The sequence below is a fragment of the Terrapene carolina genome, unplaced genomic scaffold (genome assembly GCF_002925995.2).
Source record: "Terrapene carolina triunguis isolate 2854851 unplaced genomic scaffold, T_m_triunguis-2.0 Scaffold199, whole genome shotgun sequence".
Classification (NCBI taxonomy): Eukaryota; Metazoa; Chordata; order Testudines; family Emydidae; genus Terrapene; species Terrapene triunguis.
This window is the reverse complement of record NW_020664550.1, coordinates 687,363-710,107: the sequence shown is the minus strand read 5'-3', so window position 1 is coordinate 710,107 and position 22,745 is coordinate 687,363. Positions and strand designations below refer to the sequence as shown.

The window sequence follows — 22,745 nt, the reverse complement described above, 5'->3', positions numbered from 1 at the left end:
CTGCCTGGGCTTAATTGTAATTTTATTGGCTTCATTTTTTCAAGTACCATGGGCTGAGTTATGGAAATTGTATGCTTGTGCAAATATTACAGCCAGTTGTATAACAGAGCTTTCTCTTGTTCTCTCATGCTCTTGCTATAGAAAAAGTTGCTCAGGCTATCGGAGAACCAGTGAGCAGAGGGAAGAGGAAGATACGATTTTCAGTGGATGCATGAGGCAGGGATGGTGTATGGGTGGGATGTACATGCATAAACACGCAGAGAATCCAGAAAATTTTAAGCAGTCTGACTAGACACTTGTCGAATGTGCTTTTTGGTATATATATCTAAAAGCCTCAGTTTCTCATTTAAGCTTTTCAGATTGCAGAGGGAATAAATTGCCACTTCTTGACCACCTGTTTTAGGCTCAGATCCTGTTTGTATTGAAGTTGAAGGAAAAGCTTCCTTGAACTCAAAGGGAGCAGAAGCAGTATGTTAGCATGTGCACAAATGTCTAATGCAAGAAGACTTAATGTGCACAGGTATCCTCTTTTAATGATGTGGATATAAGTAGGTGGTTCATTTGACAGCGTTAAATGCAGAGACTAGGCAACAGACTGCCTGAATGCAAGGTTTTGAAGTGTACAGGTCTTCCCACACTAATGTGCAGAATTACTATCTTATGTAGCCACCATTTGAAAACTTGACATTTGCCACTCTATAATGACCGCAATAGCACAGGCTACTTTTGGTAGCCACGTAGCCTGCCCTGTTACCCTTGATTCTGATATAATCGCAACACTATCTTGAAAAACCCAGGTAGCCAAACGCCAAGCATTTGGTTGCTGCCTTTGCTGTAGCAATGGGTGAAGAATAAGCTTTGATCCATCTTACTTAGGAGAGTTGTGAATGTTGACAATGGGAAGGCAGGGGGATGAAATGCCCTTTTAAATGAAGCTGAGATGCTCATTGCTCTGTTTGCTCCTGTATTCCAGTGTTTAGCTACAGCCAAGAGTTTGACAGTGCAGCACTTTCATATGGCAGCTTCATCCAATCACAAGCCAGGAATGCCTGCCTGATGTCCCCTGCCAAGGAATTAAAATAAAGACATTAAAAACAATTTTTTTTTTAAATTGACACTTGTCTGCTGTCTAGTTGGAACCTTAACCAACCTTGACAACTAATCATGCCTCTGTGCAACTCCCATTTATTTTTCGTGAGTTGTATTGCCTGGGCTATAACTGAGTAGCTCACTAGAACCAAGTGCCCCTTGCTAGGGTGTGATGTGTGCTGATACATTAAAATTGTATTGTAGTACTTGCAGTTTAAAAATAGCTGATGGTGTTGTCTGCCGGAGTAAATCCCATGTCTGGCTTTGTAATTTGAGGGGGACATTGGGGGAGTTAACTGCAGAGTTCATAAATAGAGTGGGTGGGGTTTCCTTTTTTATATCTTGGCATTACCACTGCATTCAAAAATAAGTGTCTAAGCTAGTGGGTTTTGTACACTCTTCCGCATGCAGTGCCTGCGAGCTGTGGCCGGTCAAAACATAACCACTTTCCTGGGTCTGGTTTTATTCACAAAAGGCATGCAGACTGAAACACACAAATAAGCACTTCTCCCCAACTGGGGTTCATCTCCAGGAATGCTCATCCCCCCCACCCAAGATAATAAAATAATATATGGAGATATACCTATCTCATAGAACTGGAAGGGACCCTGAAAGGTTATTGAGTCCTGCCCCCTGCCTTCACTAGCAGGACCAAGTACTGATTTTGCCCCAGATCCCTAAGTGGCCCCCACAAGGATTGAACTCACAACCCTGGGTTTAGCAGGCCAATGCTCAAACCCCTGAGCTATCTTCTCCCCTCCCCCCTTTTTAAATTTTTTTTATTTTTTTTAACCTTTCCAGAGAGCCATTTCCACCTTCTGTCCAGGTGCAGGTACCCATTGTCTCAGTGAGTCAGCCAGCGAGTTAAAATGAGGTTTAGCTCCTTGCTGTGTCTCACCAGCCTGTAATACTTGCAGAATCCCCTTTGAGCTCCCCCATTTAGTATATAATTGACATTCTCCGTATTGGCACCAACTACAGATGCTGCACTCTGTGACTTATGGAACTTTAAGGATAGCAAGGAGGAGAATAGGGCACTGAAGTAAGTGTGTGTGAGAGCAATGGCTACCATACAGGACTCTGAACTTCAGGTACAGCTATAGGCCGCTGCTTTCCCAGCGTATAGAGATGGGTTTTGTTAAGGAGTTAACACACTTGGTCTTTAACTGTACGTGAGTCTTTATGGAGTCTTGGGGGGTACACGTGCTACTGTTCACTCCTCTGGCAGTCATCTAAGCGCTCCTTGACACCACATAGCGTAAGCTTTCCCAGCCAGGCATTATTTGTCTCTCCGAGTGGGGCTTCTCTTTGTGCTAGCTGAGAGAGCCATTGGAAAAAAAGTGTTCAACCAAACCATCCCTCCTTTCTGTTTCGTGTCATTTGCCTGGCTGTATGCATAACATTTCATGGTATTAAAGCTGTTTGTGTAATTTGACCATAACTGTCTCTGAACTGAGCAGTTAAATGGTGCCTAATTGGGTCTAGATTATTAGCAGTGCGTGTGGCATGTTCATATCCTCCAACTATCCCCATTTTCCCTAATGGATCTCTGGCTCTCTTTTTGTTGTAGAGTAAAGAAGTCGGATTGCAGCTCCAGGAAGACTTGATGAAGGTCCTGAATGAGCTATACACGGTAAATCAGACTTCCTTCGTGAGTTCTTTTCATGCATAAGGAAATAAGTGTTTGACTTCTGCCTGCCTTCCTGCTGCTACAGCTGTTGCAGCAGAGACTAAGCCCTAGGGCTGATGCATGTCTACGATCTAAGTGATTTGAGGCAGCGTGTGTTCACCAGTCTATACTGTACCATTAATTTTATTTTCACTCCATCTTTATCCTTGGGCTGTATCTCTGTCTGATCTGTTGTTGCTAAAGATTGTTCCACGGGAATTATGGAAAGTATCACGTTTTGGGATACATTTTTGGTTGTGTACATGTTACAGTACTGTGGTTGTGAGCTTTTAATTTCTACAGCAAACAAACCCAACGCAACTGGCCCCATTCTCTCCAAATTGGGATGTAGTGCCTAATGTGACAGATCAGACTTTTCCACGCACTGTACCTTTTCCCCTACTTGAGGATTTATTGTAGATTTTCATATTTGGTTTATTTTCTAGATCCTGATTTCAGCAAGGTTTGTCTGCTGTGGGTTGAGGAGGAAGGGGATTTGCATTCCTGAATATGCCTATTATTAATATTTAACTCAGCATTTGGTTTCAGACAAAGCTCTGTACAGGACCCCCTCTCTAGGGATGAAACTCTGAAGCAGCTGAGATGCAGCCTTTTTTCCTGAAGGCTAAACAGTCTGTTGTAAATATGTTTTGTTTCTGTTTGAGATCTCTGGAATGAGGTGTCTCCATGCACAAGATTTTTATGCCCTTATTTTTAACAAAATCTCTCCCACAAATACATTTTTCTCATACATTTTTATTGTATCATTGTAAAATAGTATCACAAATGTGCAGGTAATCTCTAAATGCAAGTGTAGGTTATTTAACTTCTCTAATGCAAAGCATAGTAACCTTGACAGTAAGTGATGTCTGACTTCCTTCATCCCAGAAAACACTAGATAATTCTCAGTACCCTAAGTTGTGTTTTACTCTATTAATTTAAAAGAGCACACATTTTGTGTGCTACAAGTAGTGAACCCAGGAGAATAGGGATCCTAATTTTGGGTGTACCATATATTTATATAGCACTTATCCAATTCTCTGGCTGCTGCATAAAAAATTAAAAGCAGTATAACTCATAATTCAAAAGACCATAAACAGACATCCCCTTCCTCACCACGGCATTTTCTCACAGCTGCTTAATATACCTTTCTTCTGTAATTATATTTATTATAAATACATTTCTCATCCCAGCATACTCCAGTGATGTCCCCAAATCTTCACTTTGGTTGACAAAGGGTGGAGGAGAAATTTGCAATGACATGGACACTGTACCGCTAACCCAGGGGTCGGCAACCTTTCAGAAGTGGCGTGCCGAGTCTTCATTTATTCCCTCTAGTTTAAGGTTTTGTGTTCCAGTAATACATTTTAACGTTTTTAGAAGAGCTTTTTCTATAAGTCTTTAATATATAACTAAACTATTGTTGTATGTAAAGTAAATAAGGTTTTTAAAATGTTTAAGAAGCTTCATTTAAAATTAAATTAAAAGGCAGAGCCCCCCAGACTGGTGGCCAGGTCCCGGGCACTGTGAGTGCCACTGAAAATCCGCTCACGTGCCGCCTTCGGCACATGTGCCATAGGTTGCCTACCCCTGCACTAACCCATTCCTCTTTACCAGGAAGTAGTTGTCCACGTCACAACATGCAGCCTTTGGTATGTTTCTCGGTATCAGTTTAGGAGAGTCTATGACTGGTGCAACAGGGAGGCTGAGGTTTTGAAATGAGATGTTTTGGCAGAGCTGTGTGGGTAAGCCGCTTCCATTGCCAGCCAACATCATATCCAGCTTTCAGCTAGTGTTGCCTGTATTTTTTCAGCATTCATAATGATGTGGAACCAGGCTGCAAAATCTGGTTCTATATCAGTCTGTTCCCTTTTCCCCACCTCTGACACAGACTTCTACCAACCTATAGTGCTGTAAATTAGGGCAGCCCTTTCCTTAGCCTTGAGATAACAATTGAGCGCTGCCAAAAGGTTGTGGTACATCAGTTAGGGTACATCTACAGTAGAACCTCAGTTAGGAACTGACCGGTCAACCACACCTCATTTGGAAACAGAAGTACGCAATCAGGCAGTGGCAAAGACAAGAAGGGTCGGGGGGGGGGGGAAGCAAATACAGTACTGTACTGTTAAATGTAAACTGCTAAAACAATAACGGGAAGTTTTTAAAAAAAGATTTGACAAGGTAAGGAAACTGTTTCTGTGCTTGTTTCATTGAAATTAGGATGGATGAACCCAGCATTTTTCTTCTGCATAGTAAAGTTTCAAAGGTGTATTAAGTCAATGTTCAGTTGTAAACTTTTCAAAGAACAACCGTAACGTTTTGTTCAGAGTTACAAACGTTTCAGAGTTATGAACAACCTCTATTCCCGAGGTGTTCGTAACTCTGAGGTTTACTGTACACTTGGGGGGAAGCCACAGCAGTAATTCTCAGAGCCCAGGTCTATGGACTCAGGCTCGTGCTATGGTGCTAAAAATAGCAAGGCAGACCTTCCCACTCAGGCTGGAACTTGGCTCTAAAAGCCAGCTTGGGAGGGTGGGTTTCAGAGCTCCAGCCTGAGTGGAAACACCTACATTACGCTATTTAGCACCATAGCACGAACCCTAGTTTGTAGACCCGGACTCTGAGACTCACTGCTGTGGCTCTTTTATGCACGTATGTTACCACAGAAGGTCATGTGTACTGCTCATCTGGTCCTAGACGTGGAAATTGGAGTGTCTCCTGTTGTCACAGGTCTAGCCTTTGAATTCTTTTTAAAGTAAAGAGTAGTTGAGAAGAAAACTGTAGGGTTGGGGATGGTTTTAAAATGCTGGATAAAAGTACTACTGGTAGAACATACAGCAGTACAAGTCAGATGGTGGCTGATGGGTAACTGCTGTTCTGGCGAAGTATTTCAGTGCTGACAGTGATTTTGCCATTAAAACCTGAGTGTGGGTATTGTTCCCTTTCTTGGTAGCTTGGTAGCTGTTTGTAATTGGGATTTGGTGGGATTCAATGCAAAAAGTCAGGACATGGAGATGAGATTTGCTGATTTAAACACAAACGTCCTTTGAGCGATGCAGTTAAAGAATTTTTTGTTCTGGGACGTGAAACTCAGATGACTCAATTTGTTGGAATCCAAAACTGGATAGTGGTCAAAGTTGATAATACTGTGCAATGTCTACTCACAGCCAGACTCCTCCAAGAGTCCAGGGGGAATCCCAAGAAGTGGAGCATTTTCAGAAACTCCAAATGTCTTCCTTTTTTATGAATACTAACTTTGAAATTGCAATGCCCTTGGGGGAATCCATTTAGGGACCCAATTGGGACAGCCCTTCTCTTGGGCCTTGCTTGGTTGGAGGCATCCCAGTACAGTCAAGTACTGGCTGCTATTGGGCAGGGGTGGTGTCACACAGTTCACGACTCAAAGCTCTGGCCAACCTGGGGATTAGCCCCCAACCAATCTGACTCCCCCTCCTTCGGTTTCTCCGCCTGGAGTCTCGCGCTGTATCTCTCTGGAGTCAGGTTACTCCCTTTTCATCACTTAGGGTCTTCCATTCGGCCAAGTCGCTGTAGTCCTCCCCTTCTGGGATCAAAGTCCCACAGGACACTCCGGCAGTCTTCTGATCCACTACCCAGTCTGTGCCACTTGCCAAGCTGCTAGCAGGGGAACCTGGGTCCTTCCACTACTCAGCACCGGGAACCTTTGCCCAGCAACCACCATCTGCTCAAGCTCCAGACTTGTTGCTGTTTCCCTGGGCTCTTCCCTATCTTCAGGCTCCCCTCTGGGTTACTCTTGGAGCTTCCTGTGCTCCTTGGGGCTGTTTCACCCCCGGCGGGTTCTTGCCAGATTCTGTATTCCAAGGCAGGATCTCAGGGCTCACCCCCCCCATAAACTCCTGACCTATTGCCAACTCCCCTCCACTTCAGGGAGTGACAGTAGCGTTCTTCCCTTCAGCCCTCTCTTAACACCAATTTCCTTTTATGCCTAGCCCAGCTCCTCCCTCAGCTGGGTTCATCAGGTGTTAGGCCTTATCAGCCCCAACTCTCCTCCACCTGCAGCCTGTCATGGGGTAATTGTCCCTTTTTTTACCCAGGCAGACTTTGTATGGGATAGACACCCCATCATAGGTGAGTAAGTATTTAAATGAGGACCCCCCCGACTTTGGAAAGTCTTATCACAGATTTTCATCCGAATACCAGAATCACAGCTTTTCTCTCACCATGCAGACATTTTCTTCTTGACCCTTTCATCCTAACACCTTTACATTTCCTATCTGGAGCCCCGTTCTGCCTTGATAGTTTCCCATTTCTTTCATTTTGTTGTTTTAAACTATCTTTATTTAGGAAGTTTTAACAGGTTTACAAATCCTAGCCATGTAGATATCAGAGACAATGCAATTATTACCACAGTGAGCTTTTGTTTAGAGAAACATTATACAGTAATGTAATTATTGGATCTCTCTAACAGGGTGTTTCCATGTTACACAGTAGCATCTTCATACTACTCAGGACGTGTCATTTCTAGTGATTTTATTAAAATTAGTGAATTCTCTGATTACACATTTAACAGACCGTCCGTGTCGATCAAATGTTGATATTCCGAAAAAATAATTGACAGATGTTCTGGGTTTTTGCAGGTGAATTTATCTGGAGTATTAAATGATAACCAAACATATAAGTACCTATTTGTCCTTTATCTAGTTTGCTGGGTATTTAACCATTTATCTGTGGTTAAACAGAGGTTATCAGTATCTGAGCAGCTTCTAGCAGATGAGATTAACCTTTTTTTTTTCCCCTTGTCTGACCATTTCCTCTAGGAAGCCCCAGGAGGTTTTACCTAAGGATCATTTGGTAACAAATATCCAATAATTTGTGATATTTGGTTAAAATTACATCCCGGTACTGTATTCTTCAATGACTGGACATTACCCTATATACATAAAATCTCCTCATTAACCACAATTTCTCCAACATTTATCCCCCATTCCATCTTTATATAATTTTCAACCTGATGGGTTTGAGGTGTTATTGAAAGAATATCTTAAAGAAAATTGCTTTTATTGTGCTACAGATTGAAGTTGCTGATTCTTCTCCCCCCCCCAATCAAACCCCATTTTTGTGGGGTAACTTGTCCATTCAGGTCCTTTTTCCAGCAATTTCACCATTTCTTGATGATTCAGTGCTGCATTGAGGTCATTCTGATTGCTGGACCCAGTTCCCAAAGATCCTGCCTTAATTTGTGCCTGCTACCAGCTGCAGAGGCATTTCTAAAGGAGGGAGAACAAGGGATAACAAACGTTTAAAAGAACCCCAACTGCCCTAAAGTATTTAAGAGGGTATCTTCTACATGAGTCAGACAGGCGTAGTGATTGTATGTGGCTGACTTGAGGAAAAATAACCTTGCTGCAGAAAAAAGCTGTGTAATTTCAGTGGAAAAGACCACCGTGTACATGTGGGCCTCCTGTGTTCCAGAAAAACAAGTGACACCAGGAAGACAGCCACCATCTGTCCTTTCCGTTCTGCAGTGTATCCAGCACAAACTCAAAGGAAGAGGCATTGTCTGGGGAAGGAGAAGAAATATGTTCATAAAGCTCGCATGCTGTTCTGGGGCTTTCCTTCTTGTGCAGCTGAATGAAATACGTTTGCTGTTGATTAAATCTGTCCTTTCATCATCTGTTAGTGAATTGCTTCTATTTTAGAAACATGCCCTGCAAACATTTTTTCTGTGGGGTTGTTGCACGGAGCACCTTGTTTTTTGCCTAATGATCTGGGTTGCTGATATGTTGTGGTGTAAATTCTTTCCTTACCCCTCTTCTCCTGAAAAGACGCTTCAGAAATGTGTTTGAAAGTCAGAACATATTGACCCTAGGGTGGAGCTTGGGTATTAACCGCTAACATTACAGTAGGGAGGGGTGTTTCTCTGAAATTATATATACCAGCAAAACCCCAAAGGAGGGAGTTCAGCATTGGTGTGTTAAAGCCAAATATTTGGGCTAATCTTTGAGAAAGCAGTAGAGTTCAGGAAGGGAAGAAAAAAAGAAGAAAGAATTCAGCGCATGCCAGAGCTCTTGGTGCTGGAACAGTTAGAATGGCATTTTTAACACTGTACCACAGAAACACAGCTGCTGATACATGGCAATTTTGATATTATACTGGCCTGATAATTTAATAGCTTTGCTCTGCGTTGCCATGCAGGAGAGTGAGTGGTGTTTTTGGTTTATCTCACCCCTGCTCTCTCCTGGGAGCAGTTAGTATTACTGAATCAGCAAGTTTATCCCTGGGGAAGACATTTTCTATTGCTTAAAGGCAACTCCAAGCAATGACTGTTAAGTAGCAGTGTGATAGAATTCATGGGCATTCCATGCAGATTTTTCTAACAGTGGTTGCATGACATAGTCTTGAATGGTGTTAGATGTCCAGCATTGCTTTGTGCAGCAGGGATATTTGCAGGTTTTTCTTGTTGATGGCAGTGGAGTTATGCTAAGAATAAACGTGGCTCTATAAATTATGAAATCAGGTCACGTTGTCTGGTTTGCCTGCCATAGGAATGGCCTCTCGTTTGCTGGCTTAATCTAGGCTTCATTTGTGTTTCTCTCTCCTGTATTATGTATGGGTAAGGGCTCCTACAGCAGAAAAGGTACCTGCCTCCAGACGCTTGTCTCTTCAAGTATTTTGTTTAACTTAAATTGCACTAAGTATACACAGCACTTCAGACGATAAGATAACGACCCAGAGGAACTTATGTACCAATATATGCGTGTTCAGGACACCAGTTTCTCACAAGTCATTGAGCCAGGTATTGAAGGAAGTTATCTTAAAGCACTCATCATTGGAAAAATCCTTTGTCAGTTTTCCCTAAGCACCCCAATGAACATTTTATTAGTGCATGAATAACCTTTGCAGCCCTGGCAGAGACTGGAAATTCATTCTTTCTTTTTAAAATTTCAGATCATCCCTTTTCTGAATATTCTTTTCAAATTACAAAGAGAGGAACCCCCACCCCAACCATACTATAAAGTAGCTCTTTCTAAGTGGATCAAACTTAATCACCAGCCGTTCAAGTTTCTTGTAGTTTCTGCCATGAATAACATGCCACTAGCAAAATGAGTGAATGAGAATGTTAACTTCTTGGGTCCAGATGCACATCTGATACTGCTCTATTGATTCTAGTGAGGTTGTGCCCATTTGTACTAGGGCTTAATTTGGTTTAGGATGTTGACTGGTTGGGCAAGAGAGAGCAGTTGTAGTTGGGACTTCCAGAAATGCCTTTGCATATGAAGTACTCTTGCTACTGTCTGCCTAACGGACAACAATCACTTCAAATTTCAAGTAAATCAGAACAAACTCACTGCCCCGTTTCCTTTAGATTTCATCTATTCATGGAAATTAGAGATGGCAAATGGGGAGGAGGGGGCGGAGGGGTGTGTGTGTGTGTGTGTGTGCGTGTGTGTGTGTGTGTGTGTGTGTGAGAGAGAGAGAGAGAGAGAGAGAGCAAGAGAACAGGATTCTATAGAACTTTCATTCAAAATGGTGTATTGTTCTGTTGCAATTGCCTTTTCTCCACTGTAACTGCCCTTACTAAATAACTTTTATGGGAATCAGTGGACTAACCATGAAAAAACAGCTTGTCTAAACTGGCTGTAAGGAAGTTTCTGATCAGCTGCCCAGTTTGCAGAAGTGATGAGCAACGGTCTTGAAACTAGATGAACCATTCATTGGGATTCACAGTTTTCATGCAACTTTGTGCAAATGAATTCTTTGAGTCCATTGACATGTGGGTGTTTGTCTTATAAATCAATTAGGCCTGAAATAATGTTTTATATCAGCTTAAAACATCTGATGAGACCAGTTGATTCTCTCACAGAGCAAATGAGGAGAGTTTTATGTTCAGTCTAGTTTTAAATTCAGCCATGTCACTGTTTATCCCATTCATTTTGTGGCCACATGTCACAGTTCAGGTGCAGCACTGACAATATAGGTCTTAAGTCATTACATGAAACCAGTGCCTCACCTTAGCATTCGAGTCTGTAGTTGGATCCTGTGAGATTAGTGGTCTTCCCTATTACAGATGACAATCCGCTAACCCTGAAGTTATTTCATCAGCAATATTGTGCTCGGAGATCCTGCTGATCTGCAGCAATCATACCTTTGAAAATTCATGTCTTGTCAGTATGCCTGTTACATGCCATCCCGGTCTGGTTACCTGCAGATTAGCAGCCATATAAATTGGGAAAGTGGATGTAGCAATAGCATCCTCACTCTAAGATCTTGTACACCAGCCTTGGGAATTTACTATCTGAGACAACTGATCACCATTAACTTGATTCTGCTTTTTAATTTCCCGGGGCAGATTTTGCTAAAAGAAATGATATTTTACCAGTCTTTTGACTTCCCATTTCTTAAGTTTCTGAATCTTTCACATGTTTTGTAAATATATTACCTTGAAGATTAGTCAGTAAGATGACTACTGCTTAATGCAACAATACTTCATTTTCAATACCATGAAGAAAATTCACAATGCAAACATGAAGTGGGAAAAAACCCTGTGACTCTCTGGCATATGCCTTCAGGAATCTATTTGATTTAAGAATTTTATGTCCTGGTCTTGCTGTCATATTAATCTGTTCTTTGGCTGCGGTGTTGACCCCAGCTGGCCGTAGTGAGTCAGCACTGACCCCATTGCCAAACATGGAGCAGGCACAGAGGCATCGTCAGCAGGATTTCATTAAAATTGGATTTTTATTAATTTTTTCTTTCTCCCTGCCAGCTCCCTTTCCAGCGATAGAGGAAAATAGACGTCTGCAGTTTACAGCTACTATAAATGTCTGCTTTCTAGTCTAGGCATATGTTGTAGTTGAAAGTCTGTGTAAATTATTCAGAAGGTCTCTCTTAATACTGACACTGTTCATGTGCTCTTTCATGTTTAAGTATAACTTCTCTCGGTAACTGAGAACCTTCACTGATCTTTGAGTGAGGATAGAGCATATATCTCACTTAAGTGAAATTATGTTAAAGTTCAGACTAAGGTGAAATGGGCATAAATGGCTTTGCATCTTAAAACCAAATGGCTTCCAAAGGGAATTGGGCTGAAGTCAGGACTGCAATATTGGGCCCTGTACTCGGATAACCTTTACTGGCCACTTATCAGCCTATTATTATCATCAGTGCCTATTTCCACTGCAAGGTCATTTTTAATTGAGGGTGGATAAACCAGTTCAGATGTCATGCCCTTTTTCCTCTCTTCTCCTGGTTTACACAAAACTAGATCCAGGTGTTCTCTGAAACTAAAATATATCGTGGTTCCCCCCCATCTTCTTAGTTTCCATATTCGTTGTGCACTTCTGCCCTTCCAAGTTCCAACTCTGGAAATACCTGAAACTCTCAAGACCGTGTTCTTAGGAGACTTGCAAAGGCTAAAGTTGTGGATCCAAGAGGTTCAGATATGTATCTGAACTGACTGAGGTTTGCCCATCAGGACTTTGCATGCACAGACCTTGTATCTCACTTGGAAACCTTTTGAGGGATGAAGGTCCCATTGATGCATAATCCTAATTTTAACTACAAGAGGACCACAAAGACTAAGGTGCTCTAAAAGCCTATAGCAACATGTTCTTCCTTTTGTCATTGCTAAAGAACATCAGTACAAATTATTTTCCAAGACTAGAAGCCTCAGGGCGGATTGAGCTTCTGTAAGAAATATGAATAAAGGCACCTCTCATTATTACATTACAAAGATGCATATTCATATCCCACTATCCAAATGATATGTGGCACTGGCAAAACATCAAATCAGAGGCTTGTGTGTCTCTCCTCTACATCTTCAGATGTACTTGGAATAATGTATAAAACGTGGCGTTTGAGTAGCTAGATTTTAGCATGACATTTTTATCAGTAATTTTTTATGCAAATGTTTCTCTTTACAAAACACTCAAAGCACTTCCCCTCTGAACCTTACAGTGCATCTTTCCCTAGAGCCCATTCCTTTCTCACACCATCCTTTCCTACTGGATCCAGCAACAGGACCTCAGCAAGCAGTGTTGTGCTGTTGGTCACTCAGCAGATAGTACAAAGGGACTGATTGTGGGCCTCAAACTATGGGAGTGAAAACTTTAAGGAAAAATACATGTATATGATAATTATCCAATGCGGTACAACCCTCCTCGGTTATGTTAAGGGAATTAGCTGGTCTTTTATTAGTTTTTTGGTATTTTAAAAACAACAACAAACTGTCGACCTCAAGTTTGTGTTTAAATAAATTAAATATGGATCTTGGGCTGATGCAGAGAAGTGACAGGCAATGGCCACTGAAGCCACTGGGAGGAAGCCACTGATTTACACAGGGCTGCATGAGATTTGTGAATCCCCAGTGACTGGTTTCATTGAGTTTTGAGGCTATAGCTCAAAATTTTTGGAAACCAAGCGGATACCAAAACTTACCATGCAACTAATTTAGGGAAATAGGTTGTTGTTTTTTTCCCCCTCACAGGTTAGTCCATTGGCTTCCACTAAAAGGATCTTAGTGAGGCCAAAATTACATTATGGAAAAAGCACTCCAAATCAGAGCTGAATAATAACCCAGTTTGATTCCAGAAGTATTCTGAGAACCCCAGTTTCACAAGTGCACATGCTTTGTCCCTGTTCTGTGGTAGGATGTTTTTGTCACCATTAGAACATGGATAATGGGTAGCTGTTTTAAAACCAGTTTCAGTAAGGAACTTTTACCTTTTTGCCTTTTATTTTGAAGGGTAGTTTGGCCATCTTGAAGTAATGTTTGTGATCTGTAGAATGACATCAATTTGTTTTAAAGATAAAAGCACTATTTGATTTCCCCACCCACCCCAGTGAATAAAATCTCTAAGCACCTAGGGCCTAGTCTATACTGGGGATTTGTCCCAGTTTCAGCAGTCAGTGGCAAGCCACTGGTGTGCAGAAACCTGGTGTAGATAGCTATAGGCAAGGGTTTGCACTGGTGCAGCCTTTTCCAGTTTCATTAGTGCAGATATATTGGAGGCTGAAACGAAGGCACATATTCCATGTTGAGAAAGCGTACATAAAATCTGTGAGCATCTAGCATGTTTGTCTTTGGGTACAACAAGCTCATCCTTCTCAGAACATACAAAACCGTGCTGCTATGTGACTGCTCAATGATCTCTCTTGCAGGTGATGAAGACTTACCACATGTACAATGCGGACAGCATCAGTGCTCAGAGCAAGCTGAAAGAGGCAGAAAAACAGGAAGAGAAACAGATTGGGAAGTCGGTGAAGCAAGAGGACAAACAGACCCCACGCTCCCCTGACTCAACTTCCAACGTTAGGTTTGAAGAGAAACATGTCCGACGGAGCTCAGTCAAGAAAATAGAGAAAATGAAGGAGAAGGTAAATGAGCAGTGACACTGAGGAAATAAATGGTGTTGGAAGGAGAGCTTTGCAATTATTCACCAGAGTGACTGCTGAGAAGTTTCCTGTTAGTGATACTTACATTCGAAACACAACATTATAATGCAGGGTTAAGGATGCAATGTTGGGAAATGCAAAGGTTAACATTGTCATTAACTTGGCTGGATAGCCCAGCAGCCAAATTTTGTAATTATCTTCAGTATGCATAGTTGCTGCAGAGCCAAAGCCTCTTTACTTGGAGAGAGGTGAGGCTAGAAGGTAAGGAATATCTTCCTTAAAGTTGCTCTTGGGCAGGTTATTGCCTTCTCTTCAACGTTAATGGGGTAGTAAGATATGGGGCCAGATCAGTAGCAACTGATGTTGCAGCAGCTGAAGGTCTGGCCCATGGTATCTGGAGGCGCGCAAGCAAACACGGGCAAATGTTAATCCCTACCTCTTTCCTTAAGCAGATCCACATACTTTAACAATCAAATTAAGTGGCCCAGAGGACTTGCCTGTCTGGAGGTCGACTGAAATGACATCTTGTTTTTAAGTCACCTTATAATGTTGTAAGACCATCTAACATTTCACGCCCTCCACTCCCTCTTTGTTTGTGGGTTGTCTGCAGGTAAAGCCCTAAATGCAGGGTTGTCTGATTAACAATCTGAGTTGATCTAAATTAAGCCTTGGAATTTTGTGAGATGAAATTAGTTTCCAAATGAAGGTAAATGAGCATTGAGATGAGGTGTAATTGTTCTGAGGGCACAGTTTGTTCTGCCACCAAGAAGTTTTTTTTTTTTTTTTGAATGAACTCTTTTGTTTCTTTTCAGCGCCAAGCAAAATATACTGAAAATAAACTGAAGGCCATTAAGGCAAGAAATGAGTATCTGTTGGCTCTGGAAGCCACCAATGCATCTGTGTTCAAGTATTACATCCACGACCTGTCTGATCTCATTGATGTAAGTGCGCTGCTACTTGGGTGAATGTCGTTCCCATTAACCCCACTGTGTGCATCTCCTTCTTTGACCCCTTTTGTGCTAGCATCCTTTGTAGCCCCTCTGCAATGTTGTCTGCCTGAAGAGCAGAACAGGCCCTGATCACTGTACGTTGGGGAAATGTACCAGGTACAATAGTCAGCAGTAAAAGGGTTAAGGAGGCTTTTCTTAAACAGTTGCTTGGCAAAGGGAGTGTTAAAAAGAAGGGGAGTTTGTACAATGGGCACAGAATACAGAAATCTTTATAAAGAGGGAATGCTTCATTTGTTTCATTTTTTATACGTACTGTTTTAAGCAAATCCCCAAGATTATAATTGAAAGAGACAGGTTTTTGTAAAAAAGGAAAATGTGTTTGTAAAACTATAAAACAATTGGCAGAAGGACTCAAAGGCAGATGTAGCTCCCAAAACTGCTTTTAACTTTTTTTTTTTTAATTTGTCTAACTTTCAAATGTATGGTGTCTCTTTATAGAATGTTCAGTGAGATATGTAGAGAGCCATGCTCTTGTATCCAGGACCTCCCGCTGATTCAAATCCACACAGGTCTCCAGTGACGTAACGTGTTTCCGACTGCTGCTATTTGAACTGCATAATATAAGATTTGTGTTAGGCCAGTTCACAGTGGCAAGGTGTATGTATCACCAACAGTCCCGCTAATTCCCACCCCTAGCTCAATGGTAGTCTCAGCAAAGGGGGAAGAAAGAAATGGTCTATGGAAAGAGAACTCTCCTGTTCCCTAGAAGAGTCCCATCAAGCTTAGGGTTGGGGCAAATTATCATAAAGCAGTATGTATGGCTAGTTGCCCTGCATCTGCCTATGTGGTACACATTCTGCGGCTAAACAGAAGACCTCAGTCTCCTGGAGTGGCAATTTAGCATGTTTCTCTTAGCGCTAAATTTTGTTTTATTAAAGATATACACTGAATAAGTAACAGCTACTTTTATCATCTCTGCCTTAACATTCACACTTGTTGGAAACCTCAGAAAAGCCACTTTGGGAGTCTGAGATGATCCAGGGCTTGTCTTCCCATATGGCGCTACAGTGGTGCAGCTGCAGCAAAGATGCTCTTACGCCGACGGGGGAGCTGCTCCTGTCGGTGTAATTAATCCACCTCCCGGAGAGGCAGTAGCTGTGTCAGTGCTATCTACACGAGGGGGAGGGGAGGTTAGGTCGATATAACTACCTCACTCAGGGGTATGGATTTTTCACCCGAGTGATGTAGTAATGTAGTGTAAACCTGGTCCCAGTCTTTCAGAGCTAGTGTTGATTAATGTTTTCCTCTAGTGTGAGTGCCCCGCCCCACCTCACAGGCATGAGCTGCATTGAATTAGTTCTGCTCATCAAGTCATTGATTGCTATTGGATCCCACTTTGTTCCATTTCTGGATGACAACCCTAATATTTCCCTGTAATCGAGGTTAAAACCATCTTTGCTGAGCCCTGGGGGAAGTTGTTTGGAGGAAGCTATGTGGGTGGGTGCAGTGGGTGAGGTGGGGGTTTGAACAAGAGAATTAATTCCTCATCTCTGATCACTCTTCACTGGTCATTATTCAGCCAGTTGTAAAGTCAGACTAGCCATGCTCAGTGTGCTGCAAGGTTCAAGTATTTGAGATTCTTACTGCTCTTTCCTCTGCAGATCAAGACTCTCCATACTAAGACCTTTTAAAATCTTTTTATTTGGAGGTGCAGCTGTAACTATTAAACGGAGGGTTGTCATGCTGTGTGATGCATCATGGCAATGCTGTTGTATCGGTGGGACATCCAGCATTTCCACTATAACCCCTGTCTTTTGAGGGGTTTGTACCTGACATATATAAAAAAAAAAAAAAATTGACTTGGATTTGTATTACAGCTTCTTGACTTTATAGAAAATTATTACTTTCTGGGTGTTCTAAAGGAGGTTAAGGGAGTTGGACACCCAGTTCCCATTGAAGTCCAATGGGATTTGAACACCTAATATTCTCAAATTCCTTTTGAAACTTCCAGTTCTAGTTTATAACAAATTATTGTAAAGTACTCAGCCAACAGACTGCTAGTTCTTAATATGCTTCCTATGAGCTATGTGTAGTGAAAAATCTCACAGAACCCACTTAGATTTCCTTGATAAATCCTTAACTCTCCTTTAAACACCAAGGAGATCCCAAGAAGTTTATAGCGGTTTAGCCGGCAGGACTTGTCTTGCTAAGAGTGCTCTGGCTGCTCTGCTGGCACAGCTGTCTCCAGACTATACACAGGTGCAAGGAAGAACAAAAGTTTCAGCAGTGCTTAATTTTTTTTACCATTCCTTGACAGACCACAGTAGGTCACATGGCTACAGTTCAGGCCATGTTCATGCACAATGACATAGTTAACCCTTTAGCCACTTGATTAACTGTGCAAAGTGCATACTTAAGTGTGTATAGAGCATTTATCTGTAGATTTCCCCCCCCCCCCCCAGTGCATTACAAGGACTGGTAAGCACTATCAGCTCAATTTTTTTCAGAGGGGGAAACAGTCACACAGGTGAAGGGACTTGATGGTTCACTCAGTGAATCAATGACAAAGCTGGAAATAGAGCTAAGTGTACTCCCAGTCTAACAATGACACTTGTAAATTGCAACTGTTAATAAGACACTTAAACCTACCAATGGTAAAGCCCTGTTGAATTGAGGGTCTGATTTAAATACAAACAGGATCTGAAAACCAACCCTGAAACACCTACAACATCCTCAATGGAAATAGTGGTGAGTTAAGAACGGTGTGTTGTCCCAGACATTCGTCAGTGGTTCTGTTTCCCGACTCTGGTGACTGAGGCAGATCCTTGTGTTAATGAAATTATTGCACTAATCGAAAAATTGATCTTGAGAGAAGTCCGTTTTGAGCCACCTTTGAGACCCTTCTGCAATCTGTATTTTCTCTCAAAAAAGCCAGTGGACCACTAAGGCTGAAAAAGGAATGAAGTCAGGGGATGTGTGAGTGAGTGTGTCTGACAGCCTGCTTTTAGGGTGCGTTTGCAATCCTGGGAATAAACAGATTTCTGCTGTCTCAACAAGAGCTCAAGGTTTCCCTTTCCTTTTCCCTTGCATTCCACCCCAAAATAACACAAGCTCCCTCCATTTCCCCCCCTCGCCCAAAAAAGAAACAGAAACTTGAGTTTTAAAACAGAGTTATTTTCCTCGACTTTGTATTCTGGGTTTGTTTAAAGGCTACTTGCTGGCAAAGGGTTAATCAGCTGTCATGTTGAGAAATGAATTTGGATGAGCTATCATTAAATTCTTATAAAAAATTGATTTCCTTGGAGAATGTTTCCATCAAACATTTATGTAACCCAGAAAAGGCCAGTGAGACTGACACACTTATAAATATGATATGCTGGACGCTTTAAAATGTTAGTGACAGAGAGGACTGAAAATGTTCTCAGCCACCAGCTTCTATAAAGGAAAGCTGAAAGAAGTTGCTGTCTTAATCTAATCTTCCTGGTTTCTCCTGGAGGTGGGCTATGAAATATTAAATCTTATTTTACTCTCCTATCTCATGAATGAATCCTTTTGACATAAGCTCAGCCCTCCTCTCAGATGCACATGTACCTTGGTGTAATTTGAAAAATGGGCACCAGCACTGGAGATGAACTTGTCAGTGTGTCTGGGCTCTGTGGTAGATTGACCCACATTTTAAGCAAAATGAGCATTAGTCTCTGTAAACAGTCTGAGCAGATCCTCCTCATTGGACTGTTGGTCCAACTGAATCTGACTTCTCTCAAATTTTGCTGCATGGGACATGGAATTTTAATGTGCCTGTGGAGCAGCAATAGCTTGAATGGCTCTTTACCAGAGAATGTCCCCGCACGTGCAAATTCTCCATCAAGCAGCTTTTGTTTTTGTTCTTGGGGGTTTTGTTCTTCCTGATTGAATTTAATGTCCTTTAATTCTCTGTCTCCAGTTAAACCAGCGATTGCTGTTTCTTTACAAGAGCGCCACACCTGCTAAAGTCCATTGGCACAATACCCGGGCATGTAGTAGCATTCTGTGGCAGAAGTCTTGTAAAAAGCAGGGGAGGGGCAGGGTCTGGGTGTCTTTTTCTCTTTTTGAAGGCATTTACTTACAATAGGACAGTGATGAGACCCAAATGATGGGGGAGGAGGAGGAGATGCTGTGATTTTTGCTTACAGAGCAGCATAGCAATCAAGCAGATGGGCTCTTTCTTCTTGGATATTCTCCTCGCATATTTAATCTCACTTGCAGTTCCTGGAAGATGGACATTTCTCTAGCTCTATTTATTAGATATCTGTAAAATTCAGGCTTTCTGATCAAGTAATGAAAAGAGCTTCTCTTCCTTATGAAATATTAAGAGTTGGCTGTGGAAGCTGGGTGCAGATGAGCCTGCCTGATTGGCTTTCAGTGATGTCATGCTAATGTTAGTAATATCCAGTAAAAGCTTGACTGTGATCTTTTTACCTGAAGGTTTTTGTTCACTTTGTCTCACCCTAGCAATGAAACCATCCCAGGCATCCATTTTGAGGGGCACTGTTGCCCTTCTAGCATGGCAGAAGTCATTTGGCCTTTGTCTCATAGTTACCCAGGGTAAGCTATGACGGCCAGAAATGCGACGAATTGATCCTCTGAGCCAGGTGGCATTTAGATGTGTTAATACCCTCTCATTTGCCCAGGTATTGATTTGAGCAGCTAAATGCAAAATTTGGACATCCTCTGTCTATGAAAACTGGGCTTCCTGGTATTTTTAGGAATGCCTCTGTGGAAAGCATATTAAGATGAGCCCCTGAAAGTAGTATTTGTAATGTGTGTCCTGATCAGTTGTCTGGATGCTCAACTGACACCAGCTTATCGCTCCTCCAAGATCAATGTGAAAAATAGTGCTCAGTAGGTTTAGAATACTTGCATAGAGTGCCCTTTGTCCAAGGATTTCCGAGTGCTTCCAGTAGCAGCCAATTGCCCCTGTGAGCTAGGTAAGGGATATATAGGAATCCACTATTGAAATCCTCCATTTCTGGGGTGAAATGTGGCAGGCTTTTAACAGCACACTCCAGCACAATTTAGGACAGTCAACGAGGACTAATGTATCCAGTTGAAACTGTAGGGGGATGTTAAGGAGGCAGTTTGTAATACCAGAGTTGGAATTTGACTGTCTTGTGTTTAACAGCCCTCTTCTTACACAATGGATCATGAGATCTCTGAGAACAAGTGGTCAAGACCTCTGCTTTGGGGTGAGATGACAGTGTCCATCATAAGAGTATCACTTAGTACCCATGATTTGCTTTCTGCTACGCTTGTCCTTACCCAGGGACCATTCAGTTTTAGCCTTTTTATTCACATAGCCTGGTGTCTGTTTTCCAGCAGTGCTGTGATCTGGGATACCATGCCAGCCTCAACAGAGCTCTCAGGACGTTCCTGTCTGCAGAGCTGAACCTGGAACAGTCCAAGCACGAGGGCCTGGATGCCATTGAGAATGCAGTGGAGAACTTGGATGCCAACAGTGACAAGCAGCGCCTCATGGAGATGTACAACAATGTCTTCTGCCCGCCCATGAAGTTTGAGTTTCAGCCCCACATGGGTGACATGGTCAGTTTATGTCCCTCTGCTCCAGCTCTGTAAACATACACAGAAATCTCCATCCCATTGAATTACATTGAAAGGATTAGATCTGTAGTAAAACAAAATTTCCCTGCTGTTAGAGCTCAGGGGCGTGTACTCTGGGTCACTGGGCTGGAGTTAAAGTGTGGAAGAATGGCCTTGAGACTGTATTGTTACAGGACAGTGTTGCCTAGGTAGGTAAGTGACATGGACTGCAACCTCTCTGTGGAGTCTTGTATATAGGTGGGATGGAAAACTGCTACTCAGGATGAGATGGGGACAATGCAACTTCCATAAGCAGCTTCTTCAGCTATCCATACACTGCGCTTACGGCAGCCTCCTCAAAAAGGCCACCTGTTTGATTCCCACTTGGGAGTTGAGGGGGAGGCCTTGGAAAAGGGACACAGTAGGAAAATATAAGCCGTGGCATGGATTTCTGTAGACTGCAATTGACTCATTTTGAGTAAGAAACCAACTGAAGAGGAAAGCAGCCAAATAGCTGTGATCCTAAAGATGGAGAAACACCATTGTTCCCTTCCCATCCATGCATCTTCTACCAGACAAGGACTCTCAAATTAGAAGACTGAAGTAACATCTGAAAGATTTAATCATCCCATACAGAGCCCAGCTCTGCTTCTGCAGCCACATTGCCCTCAGCTGCTTGCACAGACACACCACTGGTGCTTTCCAGTTACATAGGTTTGTGGAGGGTGCAACAAGAGAGGGCAGAGAGATCAACTTGAAATATCAACTTGATCACTTTCTCTCCCCTCTGACACCCCATTCCTAAGAATGAATTGCAGAGCTCTTGCTTGCTAATACTCCATTGGAAGAATATTGTACCCTTATATAGAGCCCCTTTTTATTAGAGGAGCTAATTGGAAGAAAATCTACGCTGCCGAAAAGCCAGTATTCAGAGTCATTAACCTTTGCTACCTAAACTGATTCCTAGAGCCCTGCCACTGTCTGAAGAAAAATAGAAAGACAAGCAATTTAATATGCAGTTTTATGACGCATTTGATTGTGTAGTCCTGGAGCACAAATGGTTTGTGGTGCTTCACACATTTTATGGTGACACAAGGCAGTCGAAGGATTTTCATTTTTGGCAATGAAAATGTATTGCTCGGCAGCTTTATCGGTTGTGCCTGCATATCTGGGAGCCATGTTTGGGAGCCAACTGAAGCCAGCTCACAAATCTAAATGGCATTTGCATGCAGTGTAACAACTTAGGTCAGTTGGCTGGATGTCTGGATAGTTCTAGCGAACATGAGGAAAGGCTAGAGAGATGCTTCCTGATGGCCAGTGTGCTCTTTCGTTCCTAGACATATAGACACAGCGTAAGGCTGTCTGTCTTTCTTCTTAAGTGGTGGAATGGAGGGCAGGGAACATGTGAAAACCCTGAGTTGGAAAGTGGCCTTTTTATTCTATACTCATGCACAGATTAGTGTCCCTAAGATAGTAAAAAGGACTGCTCCCACCCAGCCAACTCGGCTTCTAGTCCCACATATTCATCCCCCCAACATATCCTTAGTCATGAGACTTGCTGATGTCCTGCTGACTTGATGTGTTATGTCTGTAGGAAGGTTTGTATAGCTCTCCTAGGATTATTGGGGTGGTTCTTGTATGTATGAAATTTACTTTGTGTGGGAGGGGGAGGAGCTTGGTTGGCAACTTGAGCCTTAACAGATTGTAGCTTTCTGCCATGATATCAGCAGTTTATTCTTACCAAAGCGCATGGCTGCTGTGTGCTGTGAAACGTGAGCATTCTCACCAGTACTGAGAGAGCCCAGTGTTTAGTATGTAAAAAGGTGCTTGCCCGGCAGTCACATAGCAAACAGGTGTAATCCTTCCTGTAGCCATGGGGAATAATAGATACCCCAAGTGGACAAGCCAAAAGCCTGCTTTTTCCCTTCACAAAGTACTTGACTTGTTAGACCAAATTCTTCCCTGCCATAAGCCGACATAGATCCCATTGAAGTCTCTGGGTTCTGTTCAGCCTGTGGTCTCTAGTGCAAGTCAGATGTTTCAGGATTAGCTCATTGAAAGTGACTCTTGTTTCTCTTACTCAATTC

The 22,745-nt window shown here is 42.4% G+C and overlaps 1 protein-coding gene across 3 annotated transcripts in view; it reads left to right on the top strand.

Moving 5' to 3' along the window:
* Window positions 1-22,745, top strand: part of LOC112118435 (SLIT-ROBO Rho GTPase-activating protein 2) — a 204,790-nt gene that overhangs the window by 132,793 nt on the left and 49,252 nt on the right. For 2 of the 3 annotated variants that reach the window (XM_026655275.1, XM_026655277.1), the window contains exons 5-8: window positions 2,660-2,722; window positions 13,898-14,113; window positions 14,944-15,072; window positions 20,437-20,661. In XM_026655275.1, coding sequence (XP_026511060.1) covers window positions 2,660-2,722; window positions 13,898-14,113; window positions 14,944-15,072; window positions 20,437-20,661 — 633 coding nt within the window. The remainder of the gene's footprint in view (window positions 1-2,659; window positions 2,723-13,897; window positions 14,114-14,943; window positions 15,073-20,436; window positions 20,662-22,745) is intronic. The other variant, XM_026655276.1, reaches the window with a different exon arrangement.